The 26,229-nt window shown below is 45.2% G+C and overlaps 1 protein-coding gene across 2 annotated transcripts; it reads left to right on the top strand.

Annotated features, from left to right (window-relative positions):
- The first annotated feature begins 14,328 nt into the window (after nucleotides 1–14,328).
- On the top strand, nucleotides 14,329–25,869 carry LOC129540799 (cytochrome P450 4A24-like). 2 transcript variants are annotated; one of them, XM_055402212.2, is made up of 12 exons: nucleotides 14,329–14,523; nucleotides 17,332–17,473; nucleotides 18,100–18,144; nucleotides 18,574–18,701; nucleotides 19,656–19,780; nucleotides 20,131–20,285; nucleotides 20,652–20,758; nucleotides 20,842–21,032; nucleotides 21,128–21,261; nucleotides 22,967–23,031; nucleotides 23,176–23,252; nucleotides 25,674–25,869. In XM_055402212.2, exons 1-12 carry the CDS (start codon nucleotides 14,329–14,331, stop codon nucleotides 25,867–25,869), a joined length of 1,560 nt encoding a protein of 519 aa, XP_055258187.2. The 2 variants fall into 2 exon arrangements, with proteins under 2 accessions (XP_055258187.2, XP_088690959.1); XM_088834833.1 differs by having other exon boundaries at nucleotides 19,656–19,784; nucleotides 20,210–20,285.
- The last annotated feature ends 360 nt before the right edge of the window (nucleotides 25,870–26,229 follow it).

Below are 26,229 nucleotides of genomic sequence, written 5' to 3'. Positions count from 1 at the left end.
GGAGTTCATGGTTTACATACTGCTGAAGCCTGGCTTGGAGAATTTTGAGCATGACTTTACTAGCGTGTGAGATGAGTGTAATTGTCCGGTAGTTTGAGCATTCTTTGGCATTGCCTTTCTTTAGGATTGGAATGAAGACTGACCTTTTCCAGTCCTGTGGCCACTGCTGAGTTTTCCAAATTTCCTCACATATTGAGTGCAGCACTTTCACAGCATCATCTTTCAAGATTTGAAATAGCTCAACTGGAATTCCATCACCTCCACTAGCTTTGTTCTTAGTGATGCTTTCTAAGGCCCACTTGACTTCACATTCCAAGATGTCTGGCTCTAGGTCAGTGATCACTTTATCGTGACTATCTTGGTCGTGAAGAATAAATGCTCACACTCTGGCAGAAGATTGGGAAATCAGTTTGCATGTAATTCAGACACTGACAGGATGAGATTCTGGATTTAGTTTTCACAAACCTCAGCCCTGGCTGAGGCCCTGTGGCTACAGGAAACAAATGTTTTTTTCAGGTCAGACATTGAAGCTTTCTGGTCAGCTATGCGTAGTTTCGCCTGGGAATTTGAATCCCCAACCTCATTCATTTCCTTCGGTGCTTTCACCAGTACAGCTAGAACCCACCAGCCATTCTTACTAAACTCTTTAATTTTACTGAAAAGTTCTACGATATCAAGTATATGGTCATCAGAATCTTGCCTTTTATAAAAATTTGGTTAGTGACATCCAATGATGATGTTTTGTGGATCTTTATTTAAAATCTTCAAAGATAATGCTCTTAAAGGACTGTACTAAATATGTCAGCAAATTTGGAAAACTCAGCAGTGGCCAGAGGACTAGCAAAGGTCAGTTTTCATTCCAATCCCCAAAAAGGGCAATGCTAAAGAATGTTCAAACTGCATATCCTTGTGCTCACTTTTCATGCTAGCAAGATTATGTTCAAAATCCTTCAAGCTAGGATTTAGCAATATGTGAATCGAGAATTTCCAGATGTGCAAGCTGGGTTTAAAAAACATAGAGGAACCACAGATCAAATTATCAACATTCGCTGGATCATTGAGAAAGCAAGGGAATTCCAGAAAAACATCTACTTCTGCTTCATTGACTATGCTAAAGCCTTTGATCACATATGTGGATCACAGCAAACTGAAAATTCTTCAAGAGATGGGAGTATCAGACCACCTTACCTACCTCCTGAGAAACCTGAATGATGCAGGTCAAGAAGCAACAGTTAGAACTGGACATTAAACAACAGACTGGTTCCAAATTGAGAAAGGAGCATAACAGGACTGTATATTGTCACCCTGTTTATTGAGTTTATATGCAGAGTATAACATGGGAAATGTTGGGCTGGATAACTCACAAACTGTAATCTAGATAGCCGGGAGAAATACCAACAACTTCAGATATGCAGATGATACCACTCTAATGGCAGAAAATGAAGAACTAAAAGCCTCTTAATAAGACTGAAAAACAGGAGTGAAAAAGCTGGCTTGAAACTCAGGGTTCAAAATACTAAAGTCATGGCATCTGATTGCAACATTTCATGGCAAACAGAAGCAGAAAAAGTGGAAGCAGTGACAGATTTTATTTTCTTGGGCTCCAAAATCCCTGTGGATGGTGACTGCAGCCATGAAATTTGAGACACTTGCCCCTTGAATGGAAAACGATGATAAAACTATATAGCATATTAAAAAGCAGAGACAGTATTTTACTGACAAAGATCTGTATAGGGAAAGCTAAGGTTTTTTCCAGTTGGTCATGTACAGATGTAAGAGTTGGACCATAAAAATGGCTGAGTCCCAAAGAATTGTTGCTTTCTATCTGTGGTGCTAGAGAAGAATCCTGAGAGTTCCTTGGACTGCAAGGAGATCAAACCAGTCATTCCTAAAGGAAATCAACCTTGAATATTCATTGGAAGGACTGATACTGAAGCTGAGGCTCCTGTACTTTGGCTACCTGACATGAAAAACAGACTCATTGGAAAATACCCTGATGCTGGGAAATATTGAGGACAGGAAGAGAAAGGGGTGGTGGCGGATGAGATGGTGGGATAGCATCACCAATTCAATGGACATAAATTTGAACAAACTCCAGGCGAAACTGAAGGACAGAGAAACCTGGCATGCTGCAGTCCATGGGTCACAAAGAGCCAAACTCAAGTTAGCAAGGGAACAACAACAACACTGCTACCTCATGCCTTAGACTCCCTGTGTCCTCTTTACCACTGACCACATAGTCATCAGTGTCTTTCCAGCTACTTCTATTAGAGAACCTTCCATCCAGAAGTAAACTCAGGAAACTCATCCCTAAGATTTTCCTCCTCTACAACCATTATGGGTAGCAAACTCTGAGATAGTCTGAGTTCTAACAGAGAAACAGAACCAGCAGAATAGACGTCCACACAGGACAAAAGGGAAACGCAGCAGAAGAAGCTACCTGATTCCTCCTTCTCCGACCAGCCATGAGTTCTCCTGCCTCCTTCTCTGTCATCACACTAGGAAGCTGAACAGCTGAGCTCAGAAAGGAACATGGGGACCAGGCAGTCCGGTTGATCAGATGACTGACTGAGTGGGAACAGGGCAGGGAGAGACAGGCCAGGCAAAGATCCTTCTCACACAGCACGAAAGGGGAGTGGAAAAGGCAGGGAAGGCAGGTGCTCACTCACCAATCCACTGGAAGAAGATGTCATGTATATCTGGGCCTTAGGATCTTCAGGAGGCAGAGAAGACTGAGTCAGGCAGGGGTTGAGGGATTCCCTGAGGATGCCAGGTGATAAACAGGGTGGATCCACACCTGGCCAGACTTTGGGTGCAGGCCTAGGACCCCTCCCCATTTGCCACCCTGAGCCCTTTGCTCTCAGGAGCTTCAACTTCTCCCATCAGCCCTCACCTTCTCCAGTGTTCACAGCTTTGGCAAATCAAGGTCATAGATGTTTAGGAATCCAAGGAACTGTCCAAACCAGAGTCAGTGTCTTAAGAAAACTGGAGGGCCCAGGACACCACCTTGTTCAAACTCCCGGTCTACTGGATTTGAAATAGCAACAGAAGGCCTGCCCCCCAGGAACCCAGCGTTACCAGCCAGGCCAGCAGGGAAAGAGAAGGCTGCCTGGGAAGATGTAGGGAGCACCCCTCCCTGCATAATAAGCAAGTAAACAGTAAAGTAAAATGACGGCAGGTAGTACTAAGTCCTAAGAAGGAAATAAGCACAGTGCTGGGAGAGAGACTGACAGGGAGGCCCTGCTTAGATAGAGAGACCCAGGATGGTCTCTTGTTGGAGAGAACATTCAAGGTCAAACCAATGGATGATAATGGAGCTGACCCTGTGAAGAGTAAGGGGAAGGGCATTTCTGGAGTAGGAAAAAATGTGATGTATTCCAGGAGCTGCCACTAGATGTGGCAGTGGCCAGAGATAAGGTTGGAAAGATTCTGGGGGGTGGAGTACATTCTAGGGCTGAGAGTATAGAAATGATGGTACAGGGAAAGCAGCTGGCACCATGCCAGCACATCGCAGGCTGACACAAAATGAATGAGAGTCAGTTCAGTTCAGTCTCTCAGTCGTGTCCCACTCTTTGCGACCCCATGAATCACAGCACACCAGGCCTCCCTGTCCATCACCAACTCCCGGAGTTCACTCAAACTCATGTCCATTGAGTCGGTGATGCCATCAAGCCATCTCATTCTCTGTCGTCCCCGTCTCCTCCCACCCCCAATTCTTCCTAGCATCAGAGTCTTTTCCAGTGAGTCAACTCGACGCATGAGGTGGCCAAAGTATTGGAGTTTCAGCTTTAGCATCATCAGTCATTCCAGAGGACACCCAGGATTGATCTCCCCTAGAATGGACTGGTCGGATCTCCTTGCAGTACAAGGGACTCTCAAGAGTCTTCTCCAACACCACAGTTCAAAAGCATCAATTCTTCGGCAATCAGATTTCTTCACAGTCCAACTCTCACATCCATACATGACCACGGGAAAAACCATAGCCTTGACTAGACCGACCTTTGTTGGCAAAGTAATGTCTCTGCTTTTTAATATACTATCAAGGTTGGTCATAACTTTCCTTCCAAGGAGTAAGCGCCTTTTAATTTCATGGCTGCAGTCACCATCTGCAGTGATTTTGGAGTCCAAAGAAATAAAGCCTGTCACTGTTTCCACTATTTTCCCATCTATTTGCCATGAAGTCATGAGACCAGATGCCATGATCCTAGTTTTATGAATATTGAATTTTAAGCCAGCTTTTTCACTCTCCTCTTTCACTTTCATCAAGAGACTCTTTAGTTCTTCTTCACTTTCTGCCATAAGGGTGGTGTCATCTGCATATCTGAGGTTATTGATATTTCTCCCAGCAATCTTGATCAGGTATTAGCAAAGCTGGAGTTAGAATTTAAGGTGATGGTCTTAATTCTGACACTGAATTGTTTTGTGTCTTGAGAAGTCCACTATCCCTGTTTAGATGTTGTCCGTAAAACAAGCTTCATAACACATGGTAAATCGAGTAGTTGCGATTGTGCTTTATAAAGTGTAAGCACTATGTAAACATTGAAGAGACAGCTTTAAAAGCTTTACCGCTTTTACTGCCAGCATTGTGTAGATTACAAAAAAGGATATTGGGCTTTCTCAGAATCATTTCTGTATCTATATCCAGGCAGAAAGACGTGATTTAAATTTGTTTTTGTGCAGTCCCTCAGTCATGTTTGACTCTTTGTGACACCATGGACTGCAGCACATCAGGCTTTCTTATCCTTCACCATCTGCTAGAGCTTGTTCAAAATCAGGTCCATTGAGTCAGTGATGCCATCCAACCATCTCGTCCTCTGTCATCCCCTTCTCCTACTGCCTTCAATCTTTCCCAGCATCACGGCCTTTGTAATGAGTCAGCTCTTCCCATAAGGTAGCCAAAGTATTGGAACTCTGCTTCAGCATCAGTCCTTCCAAGGAATTTTCAGGATTGATTTCCTTTAGCATTGACTGGTTTGAACTCCTTGCAGTCCAAGGGACTCTCGAGAGTCTTCTCCAACATCACAGTTCTTTCGAAAGCTTCTTCTTCAACATTCAGCTGTCGTCATGGTCCAGCTGTCAAGTCCATACGTGACTACTGGAAAAACCATAGCTTTGACTTTACATACCTTCATCAGTAAATAATGTCACTACTTTTTCATATGCTGACTAGGCTTGGCATGGTTTTCCTTCCAAGGAGCAAATGTCTTTTAATTTCATGGTTGCAGTCACCTTCCACAGTGAATTTGGAGCCCAAGAAAATAAAGTCTGTCACTGTTTCCATTTTTTCTCTATAAAATTGCCATGAAGTGGTGGGACCAGATGCCATAATCTTAGTTTTTTCAATGTTGAGTTTTAAGATCCAGTGGGGGTGATACATAATGACTCCTGACTAAAATAAAGAGAATTGTTCTGTGACTTCAACTGCATGGGGAAAGCAAGGAACTATTCAGCTTGAAAGACTTTTCCTGGAAGTAGCTCTCTTTATATGAGGGTAAATGTAAATAAGATATAAGTTGCATCAGCATCAAACCCAACTTTCTCAAGTGCAGAGAACAAGAAGTGCCTGTGACTTCCCCATAGCAGTAATCACTTCAAGCTGCTGCCTTGGAAATTGACTACAATCCCTCTTCCACCTTTCCGTTGCCTAGAACCTGAACCAGGAACCATCCTGAAATAAAAATGTTAAGTTCCTTATTAAAATATGGCACTAAAAACTGACCCTAGTCTATTGAGGATGATGATTGAACTAGTCCAAAGTTACACTTCCTCCCTCTTTCATTCATTTATCAAATCAGTAAGTATTTACTGAGGATCATCAATAGGTACTGTCTTCTGGTCCAAGTTATGGAAATTATAAGGACATAGAATGCTAAGTGACAACTTTCAAGGAGTCCTTGGTTGGGTTATGTGAGCACCAAATGAATGAAAAAATATTTACTGGTTAATAAATATTAACCACAGCTGACATATTTTTTAAAGAGTTTAGCTCATGCTCTACAGTTGAATAATTTCACGTTGTAACAAGTTCATTGAAAATTCTCCATAAACATCATTTTCGGTGATTGCTACATCAAACCACCCAGTTTGCCCAACACTTTCTCACAAAGGCAGCCCTGAGTAGTGAGGCTGCATTTATACCAGTACATGGAGTTGATAACCTGGAAGATTCTCCTGCTACTTGGATCACCGGAAAACAGATCAAGCATGAAACACCCTTGGAAAATCAGGCTGCATTCATATATGGAGAGCAGTTCAGCCCACTCATTAATGTTCACGCTCATGATTAACAACAAAGTGTCTGGATCCAGACTGGGTTTGAATCCTGGGTCTACTTCTCACCAACAGAGTGACCCTGGGTGAGAATAGCCTCTTGGTGCCTTCATTTTCTTGCCTAGACTATGGGCATTATTTTAATCTGTCTTGTAGGACCCTTGTGGGATCAAACATAATGTTCTTTGCCTAGTTCCTTTAATGCAGGAGGTGCTCACTAATGTTGGCTATTACCAAGCATTTTGAGCCCAGCTGCATAGAAGAGGCCAAGGACTGGGGAAGGGAAAGGGTAATGACCAGAATTCAAATCCAGCTTCTCCCACTTCAGAGTTCATTCCCTTACTACCCCTATGCTGTGGAGAAAAGCTAGTGCTGAGCCAAGTGAGGGAAAGGATCAGGGTCCAAGAGTCCTTGTGTGGGGACACAGAGGGGGATGGAAGGCAACCAGAGAACAAGGTGAAATTGGAGAAGAATGAGTGTAAGCGGTTACATGCCCTGGAGTTTGGACAGAGCTCAGGTTTTAGGGGACAAAGAAAGAACTCTGGCCTCACAGGTTGTGTAATAAATCCCCTGTCATGAACATGGGAAAGGAGGAGGGTGTTGGGAGTAAGAGGTTAAATAGTTCAAAGAGCTCATCCATGGGAAATGGGGCCCCTTTGGGAAAGCTCTCCAAAGAATCTTTCCTGAAATGTATGGTGTTTTACTTTCTGTGTTATGGGCCTTGGATATGACCTAGAAGGAGATAATCACGGGAAAAGTGAGAGGCGTGTTGAGTTGAAGATGGTGTCCTTACCCCTTGCTTTTTCATGTATGACATCCATGGATTTGACAATACTTGGAAATTTTCCTAGTGTTTGCCATCTGGTGTTCTCCTATCCATCCTCCAGACATCTTTATTTTTTAATATTCTCCTTCCCTGGGTGGCCCAAGCCTACTATTCATTCCTTCAGTATATCTTTTATCATATTTTATTGAACTAATTCATTTTTCTGACTTAAGGCACCAAACCGTGAACTCACAAGATATTAATTTTTGAGTGAGTGAATGACTATGAATGAGTGAATACCTGTGTGAGGTATTCAGAGTTAGAATTACCATCCTACCTTTATTAGATTTGCAGGAGAACTGTAGCAATTGCCCAGAAACTAGGTGACTTAAAACAATATAAATTTATTGTGGTATAATTCTTGGGGTCATAGATGAAATCAATATCACTGGGCCAAGTCAAGATATTGGCAGGGTCATACTCTCCCTGAAATCTCTAGGGTGAATTCAGTCCCTTCCCTGCCCCCGCAGCTGCTCCTAATGTACCAGTTGTAGGCATATTTACAATTTGAAGTTCATCCTGACCTTAGGATGGAGTACAGAGCTAGCATGTTATTGGTGAAATAAATCATACCCTTAATTTTATATTAACTAATGGGTGTGGTATGGGTAGAAGAATTCAGTGTGTTAATATTAAGGCAAGCAATAGAACTGAGCAATGATAAATAGTAATACAGAGGAAGTTAAAGGGTATATTGATTCTTTAATATCTTACAACTTTGGCAATTAGTATAGGTATTCCATCTAAGACAATAAACTAGATTTTTTCTGAAGGTATGAATACCCTAAAACTTCTTGTACCATTGATATTAGAAGTGCTATGGCTAATTAAATAGAAATAGCTCGTCATAGGGCTCTCCAGGTGGTGCAGTGGTAAAAAATCTGACCACCAGTGTAGGAGATGGCAGGAGACAGGTTTGATGCATGAGTCAGGAAGATCCCTGGAGGAGGAAATGGCAACCCACTCCAGTGTTCTTACCTGGAAAATCCCATGGATGGAGGAACCTGGAGGGCTATAGTCCATAGGGTCGTAAAGAGTTGGTCACAACTGAGCAACTGGGCATGCTCGAGCATGCAAGAAACTTATAATAAGTCATTCAGTTCAGTTCAGTTCAGTTCAGTCGCTCAGTCGTGTCCGACTCTTTGCGACCCCATGAATTGCAGCACGCCAGACCTCCCTGTCCATCACCACTCCCGGAGTTCACTCAAACTCACGTCCATCGAGTTGGTGATGCCATCCAGTCATCTCATCTTCTGTCGTCCCCTTCTCCTCCTGCCCCCAATCCCTCCCAACATTAGGGTCTTTTCCATTAAGTCAACTCTTCACATGAGGTGGCCAACTATTGGAGTTTCAGCTTTAGTACCAGTCCTTGCAATGAACACCCAGGACTGATCTCCTTTAGAATGGACTGGTTGTATCTCCTCACAGTCCAAGGGACTCCAAGAGTCTTCTCCAACACCATGGTACAAAAGCATCAATTCTTCGGCGATCAGCTTTCTTCACAGTCCAACTTTCTATAATAAGTCATTACAAATGAACATAGTGTTAAGAATCTCCCCTCTGAATAGAAAGGTTTACGTGTTATACAATTACCAGACTTTGCTACCTTAACAAACCCATTTTGGAGTAGAGCTAATGTTTATGGCCTTGATTAAGATGACTTCCCCTATTTAATATAAAAAACTTTTAAATGATCGGCCTTACTTCTGTTGTCCTTTTAAAATATAGAAGCCTGTCAGGAATGGTCTGTCTGTTAGTGCTAGATTTCCAATATTTAGCAAAGATATAGGCAGAGCTTTCAATGATTCTCCTATCTTTTGTAGATCTTGCTCATCATTTAAATTACGAATAATGAATACAAAGCATAAGTCTAACCCACTGGAATGGGTCGCCATTTCCTCCTTTGGGGATCTTCTCGACCCAGGGATCGAGCCAGAATCTCCTGCATCTCCTACACCCCAGGATTTATTTATTTTATAACTGACAGTTGGAACCTTTTGACTCAACCCATTTTGCCTAAGCCCCATCCCCCACCTCTGGCAACCTCCAATTTTTTCCTGTAAGTCCAGTTGTTTTATTTTATTTTGGTTTAGACATTTAAGTGAGATGATGTCTTTCTTGGTCTGACATATTTTTGTTAACATAATGCCCTCAAGTTTCATCCATGCTGTCACAAATAGCCAGATTGCCTTCCTTTTTTATGTCTGAATTACATTCCATATATATATACATATATATGCTCAGTCACTTCAGTTGTGTTTGACTCCTTGTAACCCTATACACTGTAGCCTCCCAGGCTCCTCTGTCCATGGGGATTCTCCAGGCAAGAATACTGGAGTGGGTTGCTATGCCCTCCTCCGGGGGACCTTTCCAGCTAGGGATCGAACCTGTGTCTCCTGTGGCTCTTGCATTGCAGGCGGATTTTTTACCGCTAAGACACTAGGGAAGCCTCCCTCTCTCTCTCTCTCTGTGTCATGTTTTATCCATTTATAAACGTTTTGTTTATTCATTCATCCATCATTCATCAATTAACACTTAGATTGTTTCTATTTCTCTTGGCTGTTATAAATAACATAGTGTTTTCCATAGAGGTTTCACCAAGTTACATTGCCACACATCGTTCACAGTGTAACCTTTTCTCATGATCCTCGCTAACACATTTCTTGTCTTTTTTGTTATAAGAGTTTTAACAGTTTGAGGTGATAACTCATTGTGGTTTGACTTGCATTTTCCTGATGATTTTTGATACTGAGCACTTTTTCATGTGTCTGTAGGCCATCTATATGTTTCTTTTGAAAAATGCCTATCCAGATCCTCTACCCATTTCTAATCAGATATGTAATTCTGCTATTAATTTTATGAATTCTTTATCCATTTTGTAGACCAACCCTTTATCAGATATATGAATGGCAAATATTTTCTCCCATCTGGTAGGTTGCCTCTTCATTTTTTTGGAGCACTTTTGTTACTGAGCAGAAGATTTTCAGTTTGACTTATATGTTATATTCCACTTGCTTATTTTGATTTTGGTGTCAAACCCAAAAAATCATTGCCAAGACTGATGCCAAGGAGATTATCGCCTATGTTTTCTTCTAAGGAGTTTTAAGATCTTTTGAGCTTATGTTCACGTCTCTAATCTATTTTCAGTTAAGTTTAAGATAGTGGTTCAGCATCATTGTTTTGCATGTTACAGTCAGTTTTCCCAACACCACTTATTAAAGAGATTGCCTTTTTCCCATTGAATATTCTTGAATCCTTTGTCATGAATTAACGAACCAATATGTGTGGGATTATTTCTGGGAACTCTGTTCTATGTCAATGATCTATGTGTTTGTTTTTATGACAGTAGTGTATTGTTTTGATTACTACAGCTTTGAAGTATAGACTGAAGTCTGGGAGGATGATACCTCCAGATTTGTTCATTTTCTCAATATTGCTTTGGGTCCGTGGGGACTTTCATGCTTCCAACTTTTAAATTATTGTTCAATTCAATTTGTTAATATTTTGTTGAAGATCCATGGTGTCTATGTCCATCAGATATTGGCCTGTAATTTTGTTTTCTTGAGATAGCATTATTTGGTTTTGTTGCAAGGGTAATACTGGCCTCATATAAAGGGTTTGGGAGTGTTTTCACCTATTCTCTTTTGAGAAGAGCTTCAAAAGAATCGGTATGAATTCTTCTTCAAAGTTTTTGTAGAACTCACCAGTGAAGCTGTCTGGTCCTAGACAATTTGTTTATTGAAGGTTTTTGATTACTGATTCAATCCCCTTACTAGTAATCAGTAAGTTTAGATTTTCTCTTTTCTTCATGTTTCAGACTTGGTAGGTTGTAAGCTTTTAAAAATTTCTCCATTTCTTCTAGGTCATCAAATTTGTTGGCATGTATACTTTGGCCAGCTCATGTGACGAGTTGACTCACTGGAAAAGACTCTGATGCTGGGAAAGGTTGGGGGCGGGAGGAGAAGGGGACAACCAAGGGTGAGATGGTTGGATGGCATCACTGACTCTGTGGACATGAGTTTGAGTGAACTCCAGGAGTTGCTGATGGATAGGGAGGCCTGGCGTGCTGTGATTCATGGGGTTGCGGAGAGTCGGACACGACTGAGTGACTGAACTGAACTGAACTGAATTGTTCACAGTATTCTTTTATGTAACTTGTATATCTGTGGTATCAGTTGTAATATCTTTTTTCTTTTTTTCTTGGAGAGTCTAGTTAAAGTTTTCTCAGAAGAAAGCAACAAGTTTTAAAATACCATTTTTTTTGTTTAAGAACAGATTGCAACAAACAGTGTATTAAAGGCTCCCAAGCAGAGTGTGAAATCGTTGATTATATAATTGCTTTCTTTCATAGTATAAAGGGAATTCTAGAACTACTCCTGCTACAAGTGTAGTACTTCAGTGAAGTAGGACTGAAACTGGTTTTGGATCCTCTGTGGCTGACGGAAAGCGAGGGGTGTAGTCCAAGGTGAACACATTTTCTGGTTGCAGCTCAAAGTAAACCTATTAGTAGGAAAATACCATAATTAAGATCAAGGACAAAACTTTGTTGAAATTCTCAAGTATTTGAATGGAGAAGTAATTATGTATTGATATTATAAAACCAATCATTCCAATGTGATCACAGGGCTTCCCTGGAGGCTGAGACAGTGAAGAATCTACCTGCAATGCAGGAAACCAAGGTTTGATCCCTAGGTCAGGACGATCATCTGGAAGAGGCCACAGCAATGCAGTCCAGCATTCTTGCCTGGAAAATGTTATGGACAGAGAGGCCTAGTGGACTACAGTTCATGGGGTCACAAAGACCCAGAAAAGCCTTGCATGATTAATCAGTCATTGCAATGTGATTATAAAAATGTGCTTAAAGCGTTGTTAATTAGCCTCAGTCACAACCAGGAGGTAGGTGGTGGGGGAAGGACAGGGGACCGGGAAGGCAGGAATGGCTCGGGTTCTTAGAGTAAGGTTGGGGTCAACAAGTCCACAGGACAAAGTCTTGTTGTGTAACAATCACATGGTTCCCAGGGAAAAGCCAGCTAACCTCTCAGGTGGCCCCTCACCCAGTCCTGGGAGCTCACTCCTCTTCAGGCCCTGTACTGGTAACCTCGGGTCTTTCAGACACCCCTTCCTTAGGGAGATCTCAGACTGTCCTGGCAGTCGGGCCCTCTGAGGACAAAGCTGTTCCTTCCTGAGTCTCCCTGTTCTCCAGACTGAGCACCTTCAGCTGTTCTCACAGGCTTCCAGGTGCTTTCCTGCCCATTTGTCAATCCCACCCTCCCTGCCTGGACCTGAGCTTGCCTCGGAGCACAGACATCAGTCTGATGGATCAGCCCTTGGGACACTGTGTGTGGAGACACAGACAGGAATCTAAGATGCTGTCATGTCACAGTGTAAGAGGCTCGCCTGCTTTGTGGGAAATCAGGTCAGGTAGAGCGGGCCAACTTACTTGATTTTGTGGAAAACAGGACTTTGCTTAAAACTGACATCCCCAGACAGAATGATCAACCTCAAGGATGGCCTTGAAGCAAAGAGTGCTGATATTTGACTTGTGCCCTTAAACTGGGTCTGGTTATCTCTGGGCATGCTTCCCTCATACAGTGTGCTGTGAGTTTCCTGGGGCTGAGGTATCATCCCCTTCCTTTACCCCTGTACATAGCACAGAGGCTGACCTTGAGGGATGCTCAGCCCAGGTGTGTGGAGAGAGAGGATGAGAGAAATGAGTCGCTTGCAGGTTGGGGAAGCACAGCATCTACCCACTTAATGAGCCAGCACTCAGCCCTGTGGCAGGGTGGTACTGGGTTGTAGAGGGGGTGAGGGCACACTGTGTGGGGCCAGTCTTTTTGCAAGAGAAGGAGTCTCAGTCATCATCAGCAGAGTGGAGCTAAGACGGGGACTGTTAGAATCAGCCACAGAGAGACAGCCAAAACCCAGTTAGTTCATGGAGGTTGTTGTATTAGATTTCCAGGTTATTTTGATTTTGAGAAACTGTGGGGGTTTTTGGGTGCAAATGTCACCTTTCTGAGGTAAGGGTTGACACATGGAACCGTTAAAACACTTGCACTGCTGTTCCCACTTCACTGATGGCCATTGCATAGTATATAGACTCTGTAAGTGGATAATTGCTCTTATGTCAACTGTGTTACTCATGGTGCTTCCATAATGGCTCAGATGGTGAAGAATCTGCGTGCAATGAAGGAGACCTGGGCTTGATCCCTGAAACGGGAGGATCGCCTGGAGAAGGGAATAGGTACCACTCCTTTATACTTTGGAGTGTATTGGAGAATTGCAATACTTTGGAGAATTCCAGGGACAGAGGAGCCTGGCAGGCTACAGTCCATGGGGTCGCTAAGAGTCGGACACGACTGACAGACTTCAGTTTCACTTTTCACTTTCTGGCATTGAAGAAGGAAAGTGCAACCCACTCCAGTATTCTTGCCTGGAGAATCCCAGGGATGGAGGAGCTTGGTGGGCTGCCGTCTATGGGGTCGCACAGAGTCGAACACGACTGAAGTGACTTAGCAGCTTAGCAGCAGGGATATGTTATTCGAGGAAGCTTTTTTTTTTTTTTAATCTATATGATTGCTAGTTTTTTTTTCATCTTTTTTATTTTTTACTGAAAAGCAAATTAGTCACTCAGTAGGATCCAACTCTTTGCAATACTATGGATTGTAACGTGCCAGGGTCCTCTGTCTGTGGAATTCTCGAGGCAAGAATACTGGAATGGGTAGCCATTCCTTGTCCAGGAGATCTTCCTGAGTAAGGATTAACCTGGGTCTCCTGCATTGTAGGCAGATTTTTACCCTCTGAGCCACCAGCCCAAATTTTCTTGGAGTACACTCAACTATCAATGTGTGATAATTTCAGGTGAACACTGAAGGGACTCAGTCATCAGGAAGCTGTTAACAATATTTATTTTTCTGTTTTATTTCAGACTGTCTAAAGGTTTCAAAAAATGTAAGCAAGCGATAGTTTGCAGTATCCTAGAAAAACCCAGACTCACAGATCAATTTATAAACATTATCTTCCCTGCTTAAAACTTACATTTTGTACCAAAAGAGAGATTGGTTTAAGAAACGCAAAAACAAAAAAGAACAGCAACTCTGGAGGCCCAGGTCTGAGCTCTGCCTTCACCTTCACCCTCCCCCAGGTGGGCGGGGAGGTCCTCTCAGATCAGGCTGGGTGCTCAGGAGAGGTCAGCCACAGTCAGGGGCAGTCAGCAATCCAGAAGCCACTGCACCATGAGTGTCTCTGCACTGAGCCCCTCCAGAGCCCTGATCGGGGTCACTGGGCTCCTGCAGGTGGTCTCCCTGCTCGGCCTGGTTCTGCTTCTGCTCAAGGCAGCACAGCTCTACCTGCGCAGACAGTGGCTGCTCAAAGCCCTTCATCAGTTCCCATCTCCTCCTTCCCACTGGTTCTATGGACACAAGAAAGAGGTAGGATGGAGCTGAATGGGGGAGTGGGAGGGCAGTGAGGGCTGGAGATCTAGAGCATGGTCACACTCAGCAAGTTCATACCTGGCCCTGTGCTTGCCTGAGAGCACAGATGTCCAGTCCGATAGATCAGCCCTGTGGGTTCACTGTGTGTGGAGACAACAGACAGGAATCTAAGGTGTCAAGTCACAGGAAATGAGGCTTGCCTGCTGGGTTGGGTTATGTCAGGTATGGAGACAAACCGGCTTGGTTCATTCAGACTAAGGGATTTTCTAGGCCCTTAAGGTCAGAGCCAGAAACCCACACCAGAGGCCACACACAGGAGCAAACTCCCATGAAGGGGCCAGGTGAGGAGAACTGCCTCTCTGGTGTCTTATCTCTGAACTCTGAGCTCTTGGAACTGAGCCTGTAATCCTGCTCACCCTCAGCCCCCACAACAGAGCCTGCACAGAGTGGTGTCAGACCATTGTGTGGAGGGACAGGCAGGAGGGAAAGGAGCAGCTTGCAGCTTGGGAGGGGCAGCACCTGCCCACCCAGCACTGGCACCAAAGCCTGGAGGTGGGGAAGCCAGAGCAAAGTCTGGGGCCACATGGAAATGGGCCACCAAGGGTCTGTGGTTAAACAAGTTAGGAGATAATCACAGGTTGCAGAGAGCTGAGGTCTCTCTTTCTCAGCAGCACGATTAGAGCAGAGTGGAGACAAAGAGAAGAACTAGAAGCAGCCCAAGCCCCATGCAGGCTGGCCCAGCACCTCTCTCCCCTCTCCTTCCTACTCTCCTGCACCCCAAGTCACTCAAGGTCCTCCCCCCCTGCCTGTGCATTCCAGTCTCTGGGACTCGGCTCCCATGTGCCTTCTCCCTGGAATGATCTCGTCTCTCCTGTGACTGTCTGACAAGACCCAGGACCAAGTCATTTTCATCCTGAATCTCCCAGGAGTGGATAGGACACTCTTTTTCCCTTGGATGTCCCTCCCACAAGTCAGTGGTAACTGGATTCAACTATTTCTCTCTGCAAGATCGTAGCTATGAGCTCTTCTGGGAAATCTTGTCTTGGGTTCATCTTTCTACCCTGAAAGCATCTTGGTAAATTATGAGTCAAAGACAAAGCAAGTGCAGGAAGACTCTCCTAACATCCAGGTCTGAGTCAGGCCCCCTTCCCCAAAGCTTCCCCATAGGCTTTGTCTTCTGTCCATCACACTTTCATGACGCCCTCCTGTTACGGCCACTTGATCTCTCATCTGTTTCACTAGCCTGCAGGCTCCAAACAGACAAACATCTAGAGCCACATCCTAATTTAGTGCCTTGAATCTGTGTCTGGCACAGAGTTACTGCTCAGTAAACACAAACTCAGTGAAGGAACGTGACCCAGAGTAGCCAAATTGCCTCAGAGCTGGTGAGTCTTGATGGTAGAAGGATGCAGGCAGAGATCAGATACCAAAGTGCAGAGGGCTGATCTGAATGACACAGAAGCCACTGAAATAAAGACGATGTGACTAAATGGAACTTGCCTGGGATCAACTGCTGACAAGAAATCCAGAGGTAACTAAACAAACTGAGTCTCCAAAGTTGAGGAGAGGCAGTTGCTCTGTGGTAACGATGACAGGCCACCAGGTAGAGGGAAGAACACGAGCAGAGACCTGGAAGATGAGCAGGTGGACCCAGTGCAGGGAGGCTGGTGCAGCATCCTGGGGGCCGAGCAATGGGTCCTGTGGAATCGCCAGCCTGTCAGGGAAAAGGAGAGAGGGAAAAGTCAGAGAGGAAAGGCCATGTGGTCCACACTCAGGGGTGCACAAAGTCCACTACAAGATGGGAAGTGGGTTTTTTTTCCTTTGCAGCTTGAGGCAGTTGTAAAATAACTTAATGTAGCTTTTTACAACTGTGTATTCTATAGCCGTTTTTCATTTGGTGAAATTTTAACTGTTAATGTTTTTGGCATTGTGCTTTGTACCATTTATTAAATAAAAATTAAAAAAAAAAACAAGACGGGAAGTGCACAAAAGTTTCTGACAATTAGTCAATGAATCAGAGATTAAAAATCCACATATCAAAATCTTATTTCAATACCATTCTCATATGTTAACATGGAGAATCTGACCTGCAACTGTGCACACACTCATTATGGAAAATAATATAATAATATTATAATATTTTTATTTTTTTTAATTTTTTAATTTTAATTTTTTAATTTTTAATTTTTTTCACTTAGCCATACACATTCCAAACATTTTTCATACTCATATACTTTAACATGTATGCTGGGATAACATCAAACATATATATGATCAGGATGGCAAAATGAAATTAATATAGAAATTCAATTCTTAAACTATCTATCTCTTCTCTAAATTAACCAAATAATATGAAAATTGTTTACTTTCTCCAGGGGGTCTTCCCAACACAGGCATCAACCCAGGTCTCCCACTTTGTAGGTAAATTCCATAACACCTGAGGTGCCAGGGAAGCCCACCAAGTGATACAAATTATCATAAATTGCTCAAGCAATTCTGTCACTGCGTGCAAATTATTTCCAAATGTTTCACAGGCCATGGAGTTGTCTTTGATGTAAGATTCTATAGGCAGTTTGTAGTGTTGGCCCATAACTCTACTTGACATGGGACAGAATCCGATCTTAGAAGAATGGTGGACAGCCTGCAGGGTTGGATGAGATTCCAGGTCAGAAGAAATAGTTCTAAGCTGTCAGTTCTGCTGATGGATCCAGAGTGATCACCTGGTACCCTTCCAGGCCTTCACCTCCACTCCTGCTCTGGAACTAAAACAAAGAAGTCATTGACTCGTCTTTCCCTTGGTGACAGTTTGAAGAGGAGGGTGAGCTGCCATACCTACTGAAAATGGTAGAGAAATACCCAAGGGCCTGTGTTCGCTGGATGTGGGGCACAAGGGCCATTGTATTGGCCTATGACCCTGACTGCATGAAGATGGTCCTGGGGAGATCAGGTGAGAGGGAAACCCTCAGCTGGTGACGATCTTCCATTGAGTACATGTCCCTGGGTGTGAAATTCCACAAAAGACTGACACTTCTGTCTTCAAGGCCTGAATTCATCGAAACACCCTCTCAACCAAAGACAGTTAAAGACAACATTATTTACTATTAATAAATGCTTTACTCCTGGTGGGTCTGGTTTCTCTTTTAAGTCTTTTTTCTTTTTACAAACAAACAGAGATGATCCCAGACCTGGAGCCAATTCCCTGTCCACACTGTCCTAGGTTGGGCACCATTCACTGTTGCCTGTCCTGGGTCTTGAGATGGCCAGACCACCACCGATTGTAGAAAAAGCACAGATTCTGTCTCATTCTATGGCACTGAACAGAGTTTATGTTTCAGGGCAATTCACCATCTTAGTCCTTTTTGTGTTCTGCTCTACAACACTGAGGCTACTTTCCTGGGACCACGGTGACTATCAGGACAGAGAAAGTCAGGGATGGGAGGCAAGTGGGTGGTGGCTTCAGCCTGACTGCCATTAGACAAGCACCAGGAAGGGAAGGGAGCCCATGGTCTAGACCTCACTCTAGAGGCTGTCTGCCATGTTTGGTCCCATCCATCTTCCCTCCTTACTTTTCAGACCCCAAGGATCAAATTATCCACAGATTCGCAAAGCCCTGGATTGGTAAGTATATTTAAATACAACTGCAAACCACCCACCGGTTATGTTAACCAAGAGCGGTCTGTTTGTGTAAATGGAGAAGAACAGGTGCCAAGCACCCTCATCTCTGAATCAAACCTCATTTTTCTAATAATAACGTCAGTCTTTGTAATGGCGCTGTAGCCCTCCTCAAGCCTAGCCACTTCATCATCAAATCTCAGTCTTTTCTAATGTTCCCAGCCTGACTTTTCAATAAGTTCTTTTATCACCTGCCCCCCTACAGTTTCTTGACCTCATTGCTGTCATAGTCACATGCTATGGACAGACATATTGGAAATTCACATAGCTGAAGTGTGCTGACCTCACCGACCCTTGCCCCTCATGAGATTTCTCCTGACATCCCAAGATGGCCCGAGTCTCCACGACACCCACACACACCCTTCTGTGGTTCAGGGACAGGTTTGCTGCTGTTGGAGGGGCAGACATGGTTCCAGCACCGGCGGATGCTGACCCCAGCCTTTCACTATGACATCCTGAAGCCCTACGTGGGAATCATGGCCAACTCCGTCCGAGTGATGCTGGTGAGTCCATCCCTTGTCACCATAAACACTAGAATCCAGCACAGCTGACATAGTCCACTATCAGACACTTACATCCCTCTTACACTCATTGAATATAGCCACCCAGATTGATGCACACATGACTTAGTATGAGACAGCACTTGTTAAAACTAGCTGGGACAGAGGAACTTCTAAGCATCGAGTGGATCCATAGTTTTCTCCTCACCAAGAGAAATCAGGGCCATGGTGTATTCAGGGTCCACTCTTCTCCCATTTCCATGTCTGAACACAGGGGAATAGAGCAAGCAGGTCAGCTCAGTTTGACCCTGGCTGGCCTGGACAGTGGCATCTTCGTTAGCAGAGTGGACATCCCAGGATGTCACACAAGTGGGCTCTGGCCGGGGTTCCATGGCTTCTGCACGTCACTGAGCCATTCATAGGAGGGAATGAGTCCCGGTCTACAATCAGAGAGCTGGGTCTTCAAAAATATCACCTCTGATCCAGACCAAGTACCACCTGTTCTTAGCTAACATTAGATGAATGAAAGGAGTTGAGTAGCTCATGCCCCATCTAGGAGCCCCATTAGAGCTACTTTAGCTTTTCCTTACCTTGAAATATTTGCTTCCCAGTGTTGGATATCACCTGTCCAGATCCGACCTCAGGATGCAAAAGTTCTCCCTTTGTCCCTGAGAAACTATGCTTTCTGATTTGCCAAAGGTGGTTATTTTCATAAATTATCCCAAATATTCAGAATTAGTTAGGATATTAGAAGAGAATATAACTGCATTATTAGAAAGATTCAGAAAAACAGGCATCACGTTTCACACGGGTGTTACAGCCCTAAGCTGCTAAAAGATGTCTGCTTAGGAAATGAGGAAATCTCATCTGAAGATGTAGAGACAGAGAGAAAGCCTGGCCTTGCAGCACAGGTCTTCTGGGGAAGCAGAGCAGGGTCGGTGCCTCCTCCCTCCACAGGACAAGTGGGAGGAGCTCGTCAGCCAGGACTCACATCTGGAGATCTTCGGGCACGTCTCCACGATGACCCTGGACACCATCATGAAGTGCGCCTTCAGCCACCAGGGCAGCATCCAGACGGACAGGTCAGTGACAGCTCTTCAAAGGCAGGGTCCTGTTTTCATCAGTTGGGCAGGACTTACCTGAGAGTCAGAAAGGGCAGTGTGGATGCTTATCAGCCCCAAATAGTAACATTCTACACAGAGACATGGGCCAGGGTCAAATTCTACTCGGACCACCCTTGACCCAGTCAGAGGTCCCTGACTCTTGTACAGGGAGAAGCCTGGGCTCTCAGGACACTTGTAAAGGACTCCAGGGGCAGGACGCCAAGGACATGAGGCAGAAATCACAATGCCTTGTGTTACCTGAGGAATCTGACTCTCTGCAGGTCAGCACCTCCCTCAACTTCCGTCACCTTTGTGTCCTCTCCCTTCAGGAACTCCCAGTCCTACATCCAGGCCATCAGGGACCTCAGTCATCTGCTTATTTGCCGACTGCGGAATGCTTTCCACCAGAACGACCTCATCTACTGGCTGACCCCTGAAGGCCGCTGGAACCACCGAGTCTGTCACCTTGCCCATCAACACACAGGTTCCACTCCCCCTCCTGGGCTTCTCCCCCAACTTAATCATGCTGATGTGCAATGGCCTGGCCTTGATGCCTCATCAAAGCCCAGACTGCTTCCTGTTCAGGAACTGGCATACACCTACCTGCTGCAGGGACTGGGAACCCAGGGTTCGGGGTGTCAGCTGTTGAACAGGGAGTTATAGGGGTCACTACATTGCTGATGACTGAGTGAGAACCCCTCCCAGCAGCATTCAGGGAGAGCCCCCACGGGCTCACCCTCATCCACCTGGCACCCAGACTGGGCCTGAGGGACAGATGGGGTTATGGTGAGTGCAGAATCTGAGTCCCCAGAGTGCTCAGCTCTGGCTGGGAACCACTGTTCTGGGACAGACGCAGTGATCAAGGAGAGGAAGGCTCACCTGCAGAAGGAGGGAGAGCTGGAGAAGGTGAGGAGCAGGAGGCACTTGGACTTCCTGGACATCCTCCTCTTTGCCAGAGTGAGTGTTGGAGGCGGGGCCTGAGCCTTTCGGCAGAAGCACACAGGAAGAGCAGACCCTGCACTGTGGCCCTGCCTCCACAGATGGAGAATGGGAGCAGCTTGTCTGACAAGGATCTCCGGGCTGAGGTGGACACGTTCATGTTCGAGGGTCACGACACCACAGCCAGTGGCATCTCCTGGATCCTCTATGCTCTAGCCTCCCATCCTGAACATCAGCAGAGATGCAGGCAAGAGATCCAGAACCTCCTGCGAGATGACACCTCCATCACCTGGTGAGTGTCCAGGAGATAGAAGAACCCTGTTCCACTTGAGCTAGAGAGAATCCCTGGTTGTCTAGTCCTTCCTGCCATCATGGGCTTCCTTTCAGGGACCATCTGGACCAAATGCCCTACACCACCATGTGCATCCAGGAGGCCATGAGACTCTATCCACCAGTACCAGTCATCAGCAGAGAGCTTAGCAAACCCATCACCTTCCCTGACGGGCGCTCCTTACCTGCAGGTATGAACTTCACCTCAAAACTCAGCTAAGCACTCTGTAGGACGACGTGCTAGACCAGTAATCCACCTGCTTTCCAGTTCCAGGATGCTCTGGCTCTTGTCTGCCTGAAGATAACAGTTATTCTATAGTTTGAATGAGTTTTAAAAAAATGCTTTTCCATAAAACCTAGGATTAATACTACCATATATTCAACAATCCTACTACTGGGAATATACCCTGGGAAAACCAGAATCCAAAAAGCACACATGCTGCAGTGTTCATTGCAGCATTGTTTACATTAGCCAGGACGTGGAAGCAACCTAGGTGTCCACTGACAGATGAATGGATAATGAAGACGTGGTCTGTATACAGAATGGAATATTACTCAGTATAAAATGGAACAAATCTGAGTCAGTTGCGGTGAGGTGGAAGAATCTACAGCCTGTTATGCAGAGTGAAGCACTCAGAAAGGGAAAACAAATATCGTATATTAACACACACACGTATATATAGAATATTGGAAAATAGTGCTGATGAATGTACTTGCAGAGTAGCAATGTAGGTGCAGACATAAGGAATGAACTTGTGGACGCAGGAGGGGAAGAAGAGGGTAGGACAAATTGAGAAAGTAACATCGCCATAGATAGACTATCATGTGTAAATATTGGTATGTATCTAGTGGAAAGCTGCTATATAAAAGGAAGCCCAGCCTGATGCTCTAGATGACCTACAGGGGTGGAATGGGAAGGGGGAGAGAGGTGCACATGGAGGGGTACAGCCGTTGTTTAGTTGCCAAGTCATGTCTGGCTCTTTTGCCACCCCATAGACTGTGGCCCACCAGGCTCCCTGTCTATGACATTTCTCAGGCAAGAATACTGGAGCGAGTTGCCATTTCCTTCTCCATATATATACACAGATACATAACTGTGCCTTATTTGCACTGTATTATGGAATAAACCAACACACCATTGTAATGGAATTAAACTTTACTGAAGAAAAAATGTTTGACACAAAACTTGAATGCAACACAGCTCAACAAATAAATGTTGACCCTTCTGTGCGGTCTTATGATGGAGCCTAAATTTCTAATTCATTGAATCACGAAGGCTTAAGAGAAAAGCAGAAGCAGGGGGAGGCATGGTTCTTCCATATGGGGTGTAAGTAAAGGAGGGAGCTCAAGAGACTCCACTGTCATGGGTCAGAGGGTCTAGTCTCTGAGGTGCCCTCTGGTGGATGGCAAAGAGCAGGTGATGATGAGGTCTGAGAGCCCTGCCATGGCTGGAGGCCACCCACTGACTCAGCACCCATTGGGTCTGAATCCTAGCCCTGTTCTCTCTAACTGTGGGATCACAGACCCAACCCATAACCTCTCTGAGGCTCAGGTGCTTCATGGGCTCGTGGGCACAGGAGTGCTTGCGTGAGGATTAAATGATTCTTGCACATTCCCCAGGTTCATGATGGCACTTGATAAATGTGAGTTGTCACCAGAGCTGCTCCTAAGTGTAACCTTGCAGTTCTTTTAATTCTCAATCTGGGGCTATGCTCACCTACTCCTTAATCTGTGATCGTGTGCTTTGTCATGCCCCGCCCACCTGTCTTGCAAGAGCATCATGTCATTCAGACCGACGGAGGGTACTCCCATGGTGGCTTCCAGGACTTTTGTGAAGATGCACATCCCCTGCACTATGAGAACATCAGGCTTCTCTCTCACCTCTCTGCCCCACAGGAATCTCAGTCTCCCTCTCCATTTATGGACTTCATCACAACCCAAAGGTGTGGCCGAACCCAGAGGTACGATGGACATAGGGGGAGGAGATGGGATGTTCTCTTGACATCAAACCCTTCCCCTGCTCCCTCTTTGGGATTCTTATCCCCCAGTGGGTTCATGTGAGGGGTTTGACCCCAAATATCCTAGCCCTGGTGCTCTCACTGCAGGTGTTTGATCCAACCCGATTTGCTCCAGGTTCTACTCGCCACAGCCATGCCTTCCTGCCCTTCTCAGGAGGATCCAGGTGAGGCCTCTGTCCTGGGGGAAGCAAGTATAACCGGTTGCTACCCAGTGTGTATGACTATCTACCTTCATATGAAGAGCATGAAGGTCTGTCCTTGTATGTTGATGTGCTGAGAAGGAGTCTTGGGTCTCCACGTACACGAAGGTCTTCAGGACTCACCACAGGACACTGACCTCCTACTGTCCACAAGGATTGACCTCATTTCCATGTCAGTGGCCAATTCAAAGTATTCAGGGTTTTCCTCACTTTAGGAGTATGACATTTTAGCATTACAAGTCTTCATGAAATTTAAACTACACGTTTGGTTGGCACAATTTCGGTCACCTTAAAAGATGATTTTCTCTGTTCTCACCTTCCTAGTCAGTTCAAAGCTTTCTGCTTAATTCACCTGTCCACCCTCACTGTATTCGTCGTGCTTGCCTGGATTGGGAATTCCATGTCCTGAGGCTTCAAGTCATGTATGTGATCAGTTATAGTTCTAGTTTGAAGAAAGTTTCACAGTCATGAGTGTGCTCTCACTTCCTGCAGTACATCCGACATAGATTTGACTGTGTATTAATATAACCATGACATATATTTGCTGTTGGCAAAATTCTTTACAAAAAGCAGAGGTTAGATACCATAGTCCCAGATTGTACAGAGCAATGTTAGTAAGAAAAATGTTAAAGTGGGGACAATCAAGTCCGCTTTGGGGACTCTATTGCTGATCCTGCTCATGACGCCAGTGTCTCACAGTTCACAGTGTGCACACTGTTTGCTGAACCCAGGATAGACGAAGCGTCAGCTAAGAGGCTGGGAGAGGACTGGAGGAGCCTAAGAACTGCAGACACGTTTATTCTCTGCTGGCTGTGTTATGGCCGCCATAACACAGCTCTGTCCTCCTTGATGCAGCCGCCGTAGCAGCAGCCGTAAACACCATAGCAAAGCTAGAACATAACCCCACATGACATAACCATGAGGTTGCTCCAATGTAGCCCCAATGCAGCAGTAACCAAGGCATTCAGGTGAAACTTCTAAAGGCGTAGCCCACACCTCCCCCAGAGCTTTTCCAGGTGGAGCTTATATGACAAAAGTAGCCAGAGTCCAAGCGAGTACCATGTGATGCACGTATGCAGTGCTATACGTGGTCTAGCTGTTCCACAATCGTTGGTTACAAACCCTGTGGCAACAGTGAGGACCCCAGGGCGAGAGCGCTGACAATACCATCTTGGCTAATTTGCTCTTTCCCTACAGGGGAGACTACTTTGTGTTTGACACGTGCATTTCAAAAATCTATTGCATGTGAAACATAAAGCACCCTTGAAATAGCTGTTAGCCTGGATGATACACTCCTAAATGATTGCTGTGAAGATCTTAAAGGCTACAGAACCTCCCCTGAAATAGTAACTTCAGTGACTTTGTAACTTAGTAGGAACAAGTTTTTTCTGACAGTACAGATCTTGGAAACTTTCAGCTGGTGAATCAACCTTTACAGAAAAGTGTTGAAGCAAATTGTCTTCCTGAATTTTTTCTAGGATTTGCTTTACACCAGGGTCCAGTCCTTCCTTAACATGGCTGCAGGTCATGCAACTGCCACTAGAGGGCAAGAGGGACTAGGCGGTTTGATTCCTAGGCGGTCAAACTGAATATTTCTTATACTCTCATTCCTTTTGAGTTGTTTTTCAATTCAATTAATATTGTTCAAATGTGGAAGTATGTATTAAGTGTGTCTCCGTGTACCAAGACACTGGGATGTATCCTCCCTGTTATGTGAAACAGACTACTGTGGCTTTAGAGGGAAGGGAGGAAAGGAGGCTGAGAAGTCCTGATGAGGAGCCCAAGGGATGATTAAGAGGGTCATCTCTAGATTAGAATGGGAATGTTACAAAGGTAGATTGACTGAGGGTCTGAGGGAGACAGGAAGCCAGACCTTTAACTGGGAGGGAATTGGTCCAGTAGGTTCAGGGTTGTAAACCCTGTCCTCTCCAGGAAGCCCGGTTGCCATTCTGATTCCTTGTACAACCCCGTCTTGTCGTCTCTGGGTACTGTGCAAGCCTGTTTGTCCATCATAAGTGGTAAGGTCCTGAGAGGGTGTCCACCCTGACCCTATAGTGCCCTGGGCTGACCTGAAACCAGGAATTACCAGTGGACGAATGAATAAAGTACTAGTTCACAGTTCTTGATCCACTTGACTTGAATCTGTGGCTTAGAACACCGATGCTCCCCAGGTTTTCCTGCTGAGAGCAGGAGTAGGAGTTAAGAGCTAGTCCTTAGACAGGTGGGCTTTGTAATCTAATAGGGGGAGAGCTTTGCTGGCAAATTCGGTGTGATGAGTGAGGAACAAATCAGGGCTAGACCACGTGTAGGACAGCACTGAATCCCTCTGCTCAGCAGGGGTTAGTTAGAAGTCTCTGCTTACTTCCTTTTTATCTCCCAACCTAGGAACTGCATCGGGAGGCAGTTTGCCATGAATGAGTTAAAGGTGGCCGTGGCCCTGACCTTGCTTCGCTTTGAGCTGTCACTGGATCCCTCCAGGGTCTCTGTGCCCATGCCAGTCATTGTACTGAGATCCAAAAATGGGATTCACTTGCAGCTCAGGAAGCTCTCTGATCCAGGTGGGGACAAGGACAAGCTCTGAGGGCCCCTGCCTGCCACCTGTCTTGCTGTCACTCTCTCCTGCCCTTGCCCCTTTGCCCACTTCCTGCTTCTGTCTGCCCCCTGCCCGCGTGCCTCATCTCCTGCCTCCTGCCCAGCAGACTTTCTGCCCTTCTCCTCTCACCTTTCTCCAGGCTCCCCATCCACTTGTGTCTCCACCCATCTCTGACCCCCTGCATCTCTCTGTCCACCCGCATCCTGATCACCCAACACCCTCCAGTCTTCAGTTCTCCCCTGGGATTCTCCATCTGCCTGCCTTCTGACCCTGAACTCACTTTCGTTTTGAAGGTAAAATGAATTGTCTCTGCCTTAGGGATTTAGAACAGCACAAAGTTATCCTCTG

This window comes from Moschus berezovskii, chromosome 4, assembly GCF_049115385.1.
Source record: "Moschus berezovskii isolate FMDL1 chromosome 4, NW_MosBer_1.0, whole genome shotgun sequence".
Taxonomy (NCBI): Eukaryota; Metazoa; Chordata; class Mammalia; order Artiodactyla; family Moschidae; genus Moschus; species Moschus berezovskii.
This window is presented reverse-complemented; position numbering and strand designations above follow the sequence as displayed.